The sequence below is a fragment of the Sus scrofa genome, chromosome 7, assembly GCF_054392235.1.
Source record: "Sus scrofa isolate SSC_HxYL_T2T_F1_AM1 chromosome 7, Sscrofa_HxYL_maternal_Yorkshire_Landrace_v2.0, whole genome shotgun sequence".
NCBI lineage: Eukaryota > Metazoa > Chordata > Mammalia > Artiodactyla > Suidae > Sus > Sus scrofa.
Window position 1 is genome coordinate 135,339,349 of NC_139389.1, and position 12,331 is coordinate 135,351,679.

The 12,331-nt window shown below is 52.6% G+C and overlaps 1 protein-coding gene across 16 annotated transcripts in view; it reads left to right on the forward strand.

The window, feature by feature from the left end:
• The window catches only part of KLC1 (kinesin light chain 1), a 68,086-nt gene that overhangs the window by 45,374 nt on the left and 10,381 nt on the right, over nucleotides 1-12,331 (forward strand). For 4 of the 16 annotated variants that reach the window (XM_021081533.2, XM_021081535.2, XM_084970278.1 and 1 more), the window contains exons 13-14: nucleotides 3,258-3,419; nucleotides 10,178-10,308. In XM_021081533.2, coding sequence (XP_020937192.2) covers nucleotides 3,258-3,419; nucleotides 10,178-10,308 — 293 coding nt within the window. Of the gene's footprint in view, nucleotides 1-3,257; nucleotides 3,420-8,023; nucleotides 8,075-8,742; nucleotides 9,330-10,177; nucleotides 10,309-12,331 lie in introns of those variants that run through there. The other 12 variants (XM_021081534.2, XM_021081536.2, XM_084970279.1 and 9 more) reach the window with 7 other exon arrangements.

A 12,331-nucleotide genomic window follows, 5' to 3' on the forward strand; every position in this document is an offset into this window, starting at 1 on the left:
GCAGAGAATCGGGGCCCGTGCAGTGCTGGTGAGGGTGTAGCGTGGTCCAGCTGCAGTGGAAAACGGGCTGGAGGTGTATCCGAAGATTGGGCACAGGCTTCCTGGGTGACCCTGCCAAGTCCACTCCCAGGTACACACCCAAAAGAATGAAGCACAGGTTCTTAGAACAAATACGGTTGTGATTTCTTCCCTCTCTCTTTTGTTTTTTTGTCTTTTTTGGGCCACACCCATGGCATATGGAGGTTCCCAGGCTAGGGGTCTAACTGGAGCTGTAGCCACCAGTCTACACCACAGCCACAGCAACGCCAGATCCGAGCCACGTCTGCGACCTATACCACAGCTCAGGGCAACGCCGGATCCCATGACGGGAACTCTGTGATTCTCATTCTTCGCGGTGGTTGCATTCTAGAAAGTTGCTCTGAACACTGAACTAGCCAGTAGAGAACCATTGTTCCTGGGGAGGGGATCCAGAGGGGGTCCAGCAATCCTCTGGTCACAGGTGCGTCAACTGATCAGTGCAGAACTTGATTTACGTGTGTTTCTGTCTAAAGACACCTTAGTTAAACTAGTTTGTGTTGTTGATTTGCTAATATCGGCACCGTAACTCATGCCGGAAGGACGCTTATTTTTCTCCATGAGGCATGTCCCAGCCTTCTCGTGCTTAGGGATACTTGATGACACCTCCACACTGCTCTTGGGGGCATTTTAACGGTGGGACTAGTGCTAACAGTGCGGGAAAGGTGGTGCCGAGTTTGTAGACGGGGTGGGGGACGAAGCAAGAAAGCAGAGCGTCGGTGCGTTCTGGCTTCGCTGGGGACCAGTACATTGGGTGATCGGAACTTTTTTCTGTGTGTCTGAATGGCATGAAAGCGCTGCCCGCGTTGATTTTGGGGTGCAAATAAGCTTAGGCAGGCGGGTGAGGTCACAAGTGTGGCCGCTGCTAGCGATGACCATTGGCTGTGCTTGTGCATCTACGGTCATGGCACACCAGTCTCAGTCGTCTGGCTCCAGGAAGCAACCCACACATCTCGGTGGTTGAATGGACGTGCAGATGAGGTGTAGCTGTACAGTGGAAGAGTGTTTGGGAATAAAAAGAATAAAAAGAAATAAAAAGCACTTTCCTTCGTCAACTGAGATGTTTTAATTATGCTGAGACACAGTGTGTAAAGAACATGCAGGAGAAACACTTAATTCTTGCCCTTTAATTACCAGTTTCCAGAATAAGGAGCTGGTGTGTTACGTTATACGTGTATGTGTTCAAAGAGGGCAGGTTTTGCTTTGTATTTTGAGGACTGAGGGGCAGGTGTGGGTTGTTCCCAGATGCCCATCTTCTGGCTGTGAGTAAAGTGACCTGTATACCCCTTCGAATTTTTTTCTTCCAAGAGATGCAGTGCAGGAGTTCCCGTTGAGGCGCAGTGGTTAACGAATCCGACTAGGATCCATGAGGTTTCACGTTTGATCCCTGGCCTTGCTCAGTGGGTTAAGGATCCGGTGTTGCTGTGAGCTGTGGTGTAGGTCCCAGATGCGGCTCAGATCCCGCATTGCTGTAGCTGTGATACAGGCCGGTGCCTTCAGCTCCGATTGGACCCCTAGCCTTGGAACCTCCACATGCCTTGGGTGCGGCCCTAAAAAGACAAAAGGCAAATAAATAAATAAAATAAAAAAGAAATGCCGTGCAGGTTTGAGACCTGGCAGAGGTGGTGTCCCTGGTGCTGCCCCAGCTCGTGCCCCCGGGAGCCCCTTGGCTGAGTCCCGCGGTCCCTCTGGGTCTCCTGACGGCGGGGCTGCTGCTCCAAGGGAGGGCGCCCAGCTGCGCTCGGCCTGGGGTTCCAGTGTCATCAGGCTTTGCTGCGCAGTGTTGGCACAGCCGGCCGTCTAGAGAGCCAGGAGTTGCTGAAGTTTGGGGAAAGGGGTTGCCGGTGCTCTTCCGAGACCTGCTCCTCCTGCCTGGCCAGGACTGGTCTGCTTCACTGTGACCGTCGTTTGGGGATTTGCCTTCTGACGAAACTGGGGCGGGGGGGGTCCGTGAAGGTACCGTTTCTGCACAAGCTGTTTGGGTTGGCGTTCTGTTTAGAACGGAGGACGTGCTGCACCTTGGTCATCGGATGGCCCCGAAAGGCGTGTGGAGGACCTTTGCTGCTGGGCGTCAGCGGCTCCAGTGCCAACTCGGCCGCACGCGAGCTGGTCATTGAGAAGCAGGCGTGCTGCTGGTCGCTCCCAGGAAGCATGAACGTTTGCTCTTCAAGTGCCTTTTGTAAATTAGTGGTTCATTTCTCAAATGTTACTCTGAGAACAAAGTGATCCGTGTGTTTCAACCACACACTTATTTTGGAAGCACAAAGCCCCCGGCACTTAGTGTCAAAGTGTTCAAAGCTGGGCGTTTCCCCAGCCTCTCATCGTGAAGCTTCCGCAAGAGAGAGGAAAGTCGAGAGGACCTCAGGCCCCTCTGCCCGCCGGCTGGCTCAGTCACGGCCCTCCCCTCTGTCTGCCCGTCAGTCCTTTTTTTGGGGGTGAAGGCGTTTGAAGGTTGTATACTCGGTACACTACCTTCTAAGTACCTCAGTGCGCGAGCCGTTGAGGGGCTCAGTGTTGTTCATCGTTTTAAACAGTCGAGGTGAAATTTCCTACGGCGACATGCACGCGTCTCGAGGGTTGCTCCTGAGAATCACGGCTCTGATTCCCCCCCCCCCCCCCCCCACGTTCAAGAACGGTGTTCTCCTAGTAGAGCTTCAGGGGCCGTGGCAATCCCTCACAAGCACACCAAAGCGGGTCCCCCCCCCCCCCCCGGAAAGGACGGATGTGAGACGGACACCCTCTTCTTCCCGTCTTGAAAGCAGGAGAAAAACCTTCCTCTAGAAGCCCAAGTTCAAAGCCAGCTGTTTCAAGGAACGTCTGCCTCTGGCAAGGGGGAGGGGGAGGGCGAGAGGGAGGGCGAGGGGGCGGCCTGGAGGCAGCCTGGAGCACCCACGGCATGCATTCAGAAACCTCGTGCATCTCTCTTCCGGTGCTATCTTTGGGGGGACGTGGTACTCTTGGGCAAGTCCTCCGAACGATAGTGGAAACAAACATCTGTCTTCTCTCCCACACCTGATGAATGCAGACAGACACACTGGAAGAGCACCCACCCCCCCTTTTCCCCCAAAGGACTCTTGTCACTGTACAGACGGGGGGGGGGGCGGCACGGGGGTGTCACACGCAGTCTTGGTGCTTGAGCCTTGCGTGCTAACGGCGCAAACCCTCTTCCCCGCGGCTCCCAGGGCCTTGACAACGTGCACAAACAGAGAGTAGCTGAGGTGCTGAACGACCCCGAGAACACGGAGAAGCGGAGAAGCCGCGAGAGCCTCAGCGCGGACGTGGTCAAGTACGAGAGCGGCCCAGACGGAGGGGAGGAAGTGAGTATGAGCGTAGAGTGGATCGGGGTAAGTACAGTACACGGCCGGCCCGGGCGCGGCCCCTCCAGGCCTGCCCGCCAGCGCCTCCGCCTCGCTGCCTGGCAGCCCGCTCTTCTCCAGTGAAGTACGAGCTCAGCTTTCCGTCCGTCCCTCTCTTCTGCTAATACCACGGCTGCTCCCTGTTTGGAGTGGTCGTTTCCTTCTTTTTAGGAGTCCCTGAAAGCTGTTTGGCTTCACTTCGAACACTGAAATGCTGATTGAGTGTCCTGGTTATTTAGAGCATAATCTATGATCTGGTTTTATTTGACTGTTAGGATTAGTGTGGCAGGTGACTAACTCGCTTTTTTAACTTACCCGTTGTCATGGCTAACTTCAGTGCTTCTAATTCCACTGACCAGGCTGCTGTAGATTTTGTTGGAATTAATTTAAATACTTTAAAGGGAAAAATGGTGCTTCAGACAGAACCTGTCCGTAGAAAGGAGCAGGTCAGGTGCTCAGGAGCGAGACTGTCAGGGCAGCTGCCCTTGGGGTCCCAGCTCAGTGCGGAGGCCGGGGCAGTTCGTGCTCTTTAGTTACCTGCCAGAGGCCTTTGGGTCTCGAGCACGTGCCTGCGTTGGAAACACGTCCCCCCCCCCCCCCCCCCGTGGCCAGGCTCTGCCTCTGCCTCTGCGGAAGTCCTCATGGCTGCTGCTTCTCCAGTGGTTGCTGACCACTGCGTGGCCTTCTGGTCCTTTCCTCCCTAGGGTCAGTTTTGGAACACGGTGACTTTTGGCCCATTGAGCTGATGTCTTTGAAGCGTTCCACTCTTGCGGGGGAGGGTGGAATGCAGAATCAGCTTTTGCGCACTCCCGTGCACTACTGATGGTTTCGAAGTCACGCACTGCAGTTTGACTCGGTGTAATTGTGTAGGTGTTTTGCCAAATAGTTTTGGGCTCTTTTATAATCTGTCTTTTTGAAAGTCTTTAATCTGGGATTTTCTGTGGCAGCAGCCTTCGGGTAAGGGGTAGGCCCTGTCAGTTGACCTTTTCTGCAGAAGGTTACTGACCGCAGTGTCAGGAGCACACCTTTTTTGACTGTGTTCATCTGACAGCTCCCTTGCCTTGGTCTCTCCTGGGCCAGGACAACCAATCAGCATCCGCTCTGACCATTCACCTGGTGGGCAGTCCTCCAACAAGGCCAGCGCCCACGGCACAGCCCCTCCGGTCCGTGTCCAGCCCGCACTGTGTACTGTACTGTCCCCGCGGCGGTTGCCGTTGTCCGCATGCTTTGTGTCGAGGGCCAATCCCTTCTCTAGTCTTTAGAAGCCAGGGAGCAGGTTTTAAGGCTTTAGAAGGCAGTTCTGGAGGAGCTTTCTCTTGAGACAGTATTTCTAGGTCAATCTTTCTATGAAATCATAGGGTGATTAAATTGTTGAGTTCTACTGTCTTCTGAGACTTAAGACTTGGGGAGGAGGGGCAGCTGCTTTCTTACTACTGTGGAGGGGCTCGGGGACAGCTTCCTGTTGGGTCTGCGGGCGGGAGTCTGGTGCAGCCCCTCCTGCTCACTCCCCTTTTCATTTCACGTGTCCACTCTCACTGTGGCCTGCTGTCCCTCGGGAGGCTCCCGCGCTGGGTGCTGGATGCCTTTTGACTTGAGCCTCTGCATCTTTGCAAAATCCGTCCCAGGGCAGTTCACGCGGTGGCGGGTTCACTTGACGGAAGAATCCAGGGCTCACGTCATCCAGCGCAGTGGTTCCCAAGTTCACGTTGAGCAGCGGAAGGAACCCTTTTTCAAATGGGGCCTTACATGCGTGAATTGGGACGTACCCGGCTTGACTGGCAGGGACAGCGGGAGCTGGCACCCTCGCTGCTGGGCACCTTGAGGCCACTGCTCAGACCCAGCGCCCTACCCTCCCCGGGAGGCCTGGGCTCGCTACCAGTCTCCTTTTTTTTTTTTCTTTTTTTTTTTTTTTTGTCTTTTTTGTCTTTTGTTGTTGTTGTTGCTATCTCTTGGGCCGCTTCCGCGGCATATGGAGGTTCCCAGGCTAGGGGTGGAATTGGAGCTGTAGCCACCGGCCTACGCCAGAGACACAGCAACGCGGGATCCGAGCCGTGTCTGCAACCTACACCACAGCTCACGGCAACGCCGGATCGTTAACCCACTGAGCAAGGGCAGGGACCGAACCTGTGACCTCATGGTTCCTAGTCGGATTCGTTAACCACTGTGCCACGACGGGAACTCCTCCAGTCTCCTTTTGAACCTGAGGTCCTGAGAAGGTCGCTCTCTCCCAACATGGCCTCGAAGCTTGTTTTCCACCCTCACTTGTATGTTTTAAGAGGAGGCAGAGGAGGCAGTGGGCACACCGAGGTGTTGCTTACAATCAGCTTTATGGAGGTATAACTGTATGCAGCCGCAGGAGCCCGTGTCAAGCCTCACCTTGGTCTAGATGCTAACGCACCGCAGGCCCCACGTTGGTCTCTGCCCAGGCGTGAGGATGGGTTCTCTAATGTCGTCTCCTCGTGCGTGCAGTTTCCCTGGGGTGACAGGGTGACAGGTGATCCCTGGCCCTGGGGAAGCACACTCCATGTGTTGCCCTTTGCAGGCACTCCCCGGGGGGCACCAGGGTTTCCCCGTGTTGGCGCAAAGGTAGAAGAAGAGGTTAGAGAAGGTTAGAGAAGAGGTAGAAGGGAATCGCGGGTTGAGGTGGGTGTGGAGGCCAGACCTGCCTGTGACTTCACGCTCTGGCCTCAGGTTTTGTGAGGCAGCTTCCTTGTTCTCAGCGGTTTACGTTAAAATCGTAAGACTTAAACACATTGGTGAGAAAAAGCCATTTTGATTTTGTTTTATATTAGGGTCCTATATTAGATTTTAATTTTTTAAAAAAGGATTTCAGTGCCCTTGAGACGTTAGAAACTCCTGCCAAAGGGAAAGGGCTGAGCTGCTCGTCGGGAAGATGGCAGGAGTGGGGCTGGGCTTGCCCCCCCATTTACACCAGGCAGGGGGCCTTCTCTGCATCCAGAATGGCCTTGATGGCAGAGGGCAGTGTGGTCAGAGGCGAGACTGACCGGGTCACAGCTGTTGCTCCCTGCAGACTGTGCGGTCTGGGTCAGCACAGAGCTGAGTTGTAGGCTCTTAAAATAGAAGAAGGCGTTCCTGCTGCAGCGCAACAGGAATGGTGGCATCTTAGGAGCATGGAGACGCAGGTTCGATCCCTGGCCCAGCACAGTGGGTTAGGGATCCGGCGTTGGCGCAGCTGTGGCTTAGTTCGCAACTGCATCTCGAGTCTGATCCCTGGCCCCGGGGAAGCACACTCCATGTGCCCCGGGGCTGCCAAAAAAGGAAAAAAACCGAAAAGGATACTGGACATATTCTAATAATTCATGTGAAATTTTTGGTTCAGATTCTTGACATGGTAGATAAATTGTTTAGGGAAGAACAATTCTGGTTTTTTTTTTATGTACCATAAAGATTGTGATTAAAGTACTTGAAAATGTAGCTTCATCAAACTTTTTTTTCGTATAAACCATTCAGATATGAAAGTTTCTATCAAGATAAGTCTTTAATAATCCTGCCTCTAAAAATGCAGATGCCCTGTGCAGAGTAATCCTTTATCGATAAACGTAGATTCCACTTACCCACTGTCCTCGCGGCTTCGTGTTAACTGTGAGGCCCACGTGAGCCAGTCCCTGGGACCCAGGTCCCCACTGGGACCTACAGGAGCCCAGGGGCCGCAGGTTATTAAGGAGTAGTGTTTGCCCCGGTCCCACTGGGCCGCCAGGAAACATCACAGGTCTTGCATTCAGAGTGGAACCTGAGGTCCTGGAGGCAGCCTTCAGCCCCGGCCCTTCCGTTTCCTGGCCCCACTGCTCTCCTGGGGTCCTTCCCACCCCTGTGTCCCCATCCTTTTTTACATGGCTCCCCCCGTGAATATTTCTAAAAGCTTTAAATAACCAAACTCTTTCCCAGGATTACTGGGGCTGGGACATACTGTTAATTAGGAGTAGTTAAATTTTTATTTTTAAAAAATGATGTTAGGAAGACGACTGGGATATGCCAAAGAAAAAGAACTTACCAACACCAGCTCACGCAAAATCCCTGGATAATAACTACGGCTGTACAATTCTTAACCAGTACGTCACACTGTGAGTCCGTGTTGAGAAACCCGCTGTTTGGATGCAGGTGTTCTCTGCGGGCTCTGTGAAGACGCAGCCTGTGGGGACGTGTCGGAATTCAGGGAAACCTTCCCACCCGCAAGTCCCCATCGGGGAGGAATCCCCTGGTTCGGGTGGGTCTGTGCCGCCCTTCCCGGTGGTTCCCAGGCGGCCAGAGCAGAGCAGGGCGGGCGGGCCGCTCCGCACGCAGACCCAGCCGGCAGCTTGTCCAGGGGCTGGGGTGGGGGGGGGGCGCGGGCGGGGCGGGCGTGTCAGACGTCACTGCCCGCATCCGGCCGAGTGTCTGTGCGGGACTGCTGTGTGTCTGTAACACCGCCGCAGCGGAGCCCCGAGTGTGGAAATGAACAGAAGCGTTGTGCTGTCGATAGAATGATGTTAACATTTTAACACTCTTTTTCTGAAGAGCAGCAAGAATTTGTTTTCTTGTCCTCCCAGCATTTGTGGGGAGTTGGTAACAAGTTTTATTTTTCCATTTTAAAGATGAGAAAGATGAAGCTCGGGCTGGTTAAATGACTTGCTCAGCGTCGCATGGTGAGTCAGCGCGGGCGGGGGCGCAGGTCCCGCCGTGGGGGCTTCCAGTCTGCAGGACCCAGGATGCGTTGCTTCCCCAAGGCCCTTCTCCGTAGTTAATTCTCCTGTGGGTTATCAACTGCATGTTCAAACTCTGCTGTGAACTCTTAAAGTCAGTGTTTTCTAAAATTTCGAGACTGTCTAAAATGTTAGTGTTTTTCAGAGGTAGTCCTGTTGATTTCAGGGAGAACTTCGTAGCTGGGGGTACAGGAGGTTTCTGGCCGGGGTTAAGCTTCCACGGACGCGCTCTTGCTGTGCGGGGCGGAGCCGTTCCTTGGTCACTGTCCGTGTCTTTTGTTGCGGAACCTCCTTCCGTACAGCTACTTGAAAACATTCTTTTGTAAGTATCAAGAAGATTTCTAGCCCAGTGCTAGTCCGTGCTCTGAAAACATGGAGTTTTATTTTGACGATGCTTAACTGGTCTAGATTATGTACGAGATAGCGTGAAGTCCAGTTCCTGGCTTTTGCTGGGCTGGCAGAGCAGGCGGAAGGTAATTCCCTATACTGAAGCGATTGAAAATGCTGCTACGGTTTGTGACCTAGAAATACTGTAAGCCAAGCTGGGCTGCGCGCAGAGCGGCTCCTTCTGCCAAGTTTCACCCGGCTCTCTCTCCGTTTCTGTCTGACAGGCCTAGCCGTCCAGTGTGGCGCTCACTCTGTCTCCTGCATGACGGGCGGCACCTCCTCCAGCTTTCCTTCTCTCTCCAGCGCTGACTGCTGTGTTTAGCAACCCTAGGATTCTTGTCAGAGCTGCACCTCTCTGTGACTGGCCATTCCTCTTGGTGCTGCTGTCCTTTTTGGGGGGTCCCTTATCTCTGTATACATGTAGCTTTGCCAGATATGTACTTAGGAATATACACTGTATTAATAAAACCATTTACCGTGTAATACATGAGTTTAAAAATTAAGAGCGCTTAGCTGTTCACTTTGGTAAGAGGTAGTTCCGCGTGTCCCCAGGTGTTACTGCAGTGGCATGATGGTGACTGTGACACTGGCGAGGCTGTCAGCATAGGGCATGTGCTCTCCCGCGCCCTCAGAGGCCTGGCCAGGCCGCCCCGGGCCCCGGGTGCTCCCTCTCGGATCATACGCGCAAGTAGTTTGCTGTGTAGTCTTTGTGTGAAATTCGGGCAGTTCTGCTTTTCTCTACTAATCTCTAAGTGTTCAGTGATTTGTGTACTTGTGTCTTTCTAACTTCTAATAAACTCACTCCAACTGACCTGTGTCTTGGTGTCTGTCTGCTGAGTAGACCTTCTCTCCCTCTCTGTGGAATGCAGCATTGCCGAAGCTTCTAGAAGGGGTGGGGCAGCTGGGAATTCATCTGAGAATAAAAGTTGCTCTGTACACATTTTTTTCACACTGTGGTTTTGATTTTCGTATCCAAATACTGCCAAGTGTTTCTCTCCTGTTGACGTCTGAATCGGTTACAATGAAAGCTGGCCTCTCTTACTTGCTTCCTACAAGCGGTCTGAGGGTTTCTGATTATTCAAGTAGAATATTCATTTTATCTAATGTTCCCGTAGAATATTCATTTTATCTCATGTTCCCGTTACACTTAAAATCAACATTTAATAAAACTTGTCCTCTGAAAACTTACTGAAGAAACAGTGCGTCTCTGGCATGCAGATGAAGTTGTTAAAAGAAGTTGCTTATGTCCAGTCGAAGTGTTTTGGGTCCTGTACGGTTCCGTAGACCAGATTCCATGTTTATTAAACATTTAATTTGATTTCGGTGATACTTATAAACGCTGCCTTAATTTCCTTGAGACTCTTGGTGTGTCTCTTGTTTCAAGACAGTAATATAAATTAACTTTCCTTCGGGGAATTTATGACTTTTGTTTGAATGAGCTGCTTCATGTGCAGAGGTTGTCACGGTCACTGGATTATCTTTAATGAAATTGGAAATGGATGTACAGGCAAGTTGGTGATGTCTTCAGGAGTCGTAGTAGCAGCAGGTCACAGACCAGCAGGGCAGCTGTGCTGTGAATTCCTGTTGGATTCAGCTTCGCCTCGTGGGCTGGGGAGGGAGAACCATCTGCAGCTTCACATTTGTTCACGTTTTTTTCAGGACGGCACTGGATCTTTAAAACGCAGTGGTTCCATTAGCAAACTCCGGGCTTCACTTAGACGCAGCAGTGAGAAGCTGGTTAGGAAGCTGAAGGGAGGAAGTTCTCGAGAGAGTGAGCCGAGGAACGCCGGGTAACTATCTCCAGCCCCACCCCGCCCCGCCGCCGCCGCCAGAGCAGCACGGATGACAGCCTGCTCCCCAGATGTTAGCCATGGAAAGGTTGAGTGGTTTCAGCCTCATGTTTTCCCAGGATAGGCTGAGAAATAATTGCGCAATTTCCTGTTGGGAGGCTGAAAGGGCTGATGCCTTCACAAGACGTTTATGGGAGTTCCCGTTGTAGCTCAGCAACTAGTATCTATGAGGATGCGGGTTCCATCCCCGACCCCACATGGTGGGTTAAAGACCCGGCATTGCCGTGAGCTGAGGTGTAGGCAGGTTGCAGACGTGGTTGGATCTAGTGTTGCTGCGGCTGTGGTGGAGGCCGGCAGCTGCAGCTCTGATTCGACCCCTGGCCTGGGAACTTCCATGTGCTGCGGGTGTGGCCCTAAAAAATGAGTAAGTAAATAAATAAATGTGTTTTAACCTTTGAAAATCAAATGCTAGCTATGACCATATTAAATCTCATCAGACAGGTATTTACTGTGGGAATGAAAATGGTTGAAACAGAGAATTACAATTCCAAGACGTTAAAAGAAGTTTTTTTTTGGTTTACAATGTTCTGTCAGTTGCTGCTGTACCGCAGAGTGACCCCGTGTCTCTCACACACACACACTCCTTTTCTCATATTCAAGTCTTACGAGTTTTTTCAGAGGATTTAAAAGCCCTTAAGTTCCGCGTATCTCGGGGGGTTCGGTCGTGAGTCTTCTAGGCTCTTTTGAACAGTGACGTCACAGTTGCCGGAGGAATTAGGTTCCCTGTTTTATAAGGTCCGTCGGAGGGAGGGTTCTTTGTGCTTCTCTGTGTGAACGTTAACAAATTGCCCTGGTTTCTGGGTTACTTCTGGTATAAACGGCTTCGTGTTCTTGGATGCATTTCTCACAGAGGCAGTGTTTTGTCAGCTGTTCCGTGAAACTCTCCCTGCCTATAGCAGTACCTACTTTTTGAAGATTTGAGTCTTAGTATAATTTTGTTTAAAAAGTTATTTCTGTTTGCGTTCCATGGGGACCTGTCTCCGGACTCAGACTGAGTCCTTTGCGTAACTGGTGGGTGGTTTTAAAGGCATGAGCCTTGCCAGCCCTCGCTCTGCTTTTTGTGAGCCACATCCGTCTCAGTCCCCTTGCTGTGGGGACCTGCGGCCCGGCTGCCTTAGCCCTGTGCCCAGGCAGCTCTCTGCTGCCGGAGAGACCTGTCTTCGGATGGCTTTGGAGGGAAGAGGAGCGCTTTGCTTTTTAGAAGTGGCCGTCGCCCTGCTCAGAAACGCCCGCAGTCCCGTCACTGCCGAGGGGGCTCAGGAGCTCCCAGACGTGCAGGTGGAAGCGCGGAGACCCGCTCTTGGGGCTTCTGAGGGCGACAAGCGTGGCACAGCTGTGGGGAGGCAGGCGAACGCTTGCTTAGGGGCGAAGGTTCAGGCGCTCTTGTTTAAAACACTGACTGATTTCCAGAACGGAAGTGATGGTACTGTTTGCCCTGCTGAACTTCGAAGGCACGAACCGTCTCAGGGCCGCGTGCCGAGGATGTGGCCAGGGCCGCCCGCCCTCTGGGCCTCTGCTCCGTGGGCGGGTCTGGGGCGAAGTGCCGGTGCTCGCAGCGCCTGCTTGCTTGAGCCTCTGCGTGTTTTAAGGCTTTTCGAGCGCAGAGGCCAGTCTGGCACTCAGTCCCGCGACGCGGGCCTTCCCTCCCGTGTGGCAGAGCTCACAGCCTCTGTCCTGACTGTGACGTGACCGTGAGTGAACCCTCCCCACTGTGGTGTGTTTACAGCGCCAGTAACACTTGGCCAGCCTGACCGGGTGTCAGACCCACACACTTGGACATACCAGCAGTTTTCATATGTGATAGTTTTTGGGTTGATACTTTAACTGAAATTTTTGGAAAACAAAATAATGTAGAAATTTTTCCCCATCAAATGCATGAAACAGTGTAACCTTCCCATTTCCTGGCGGGTTTATAAAACAGGCTGCCCGGCCCTACTCTTGAGTTTCTGATATAGTTGGTTAG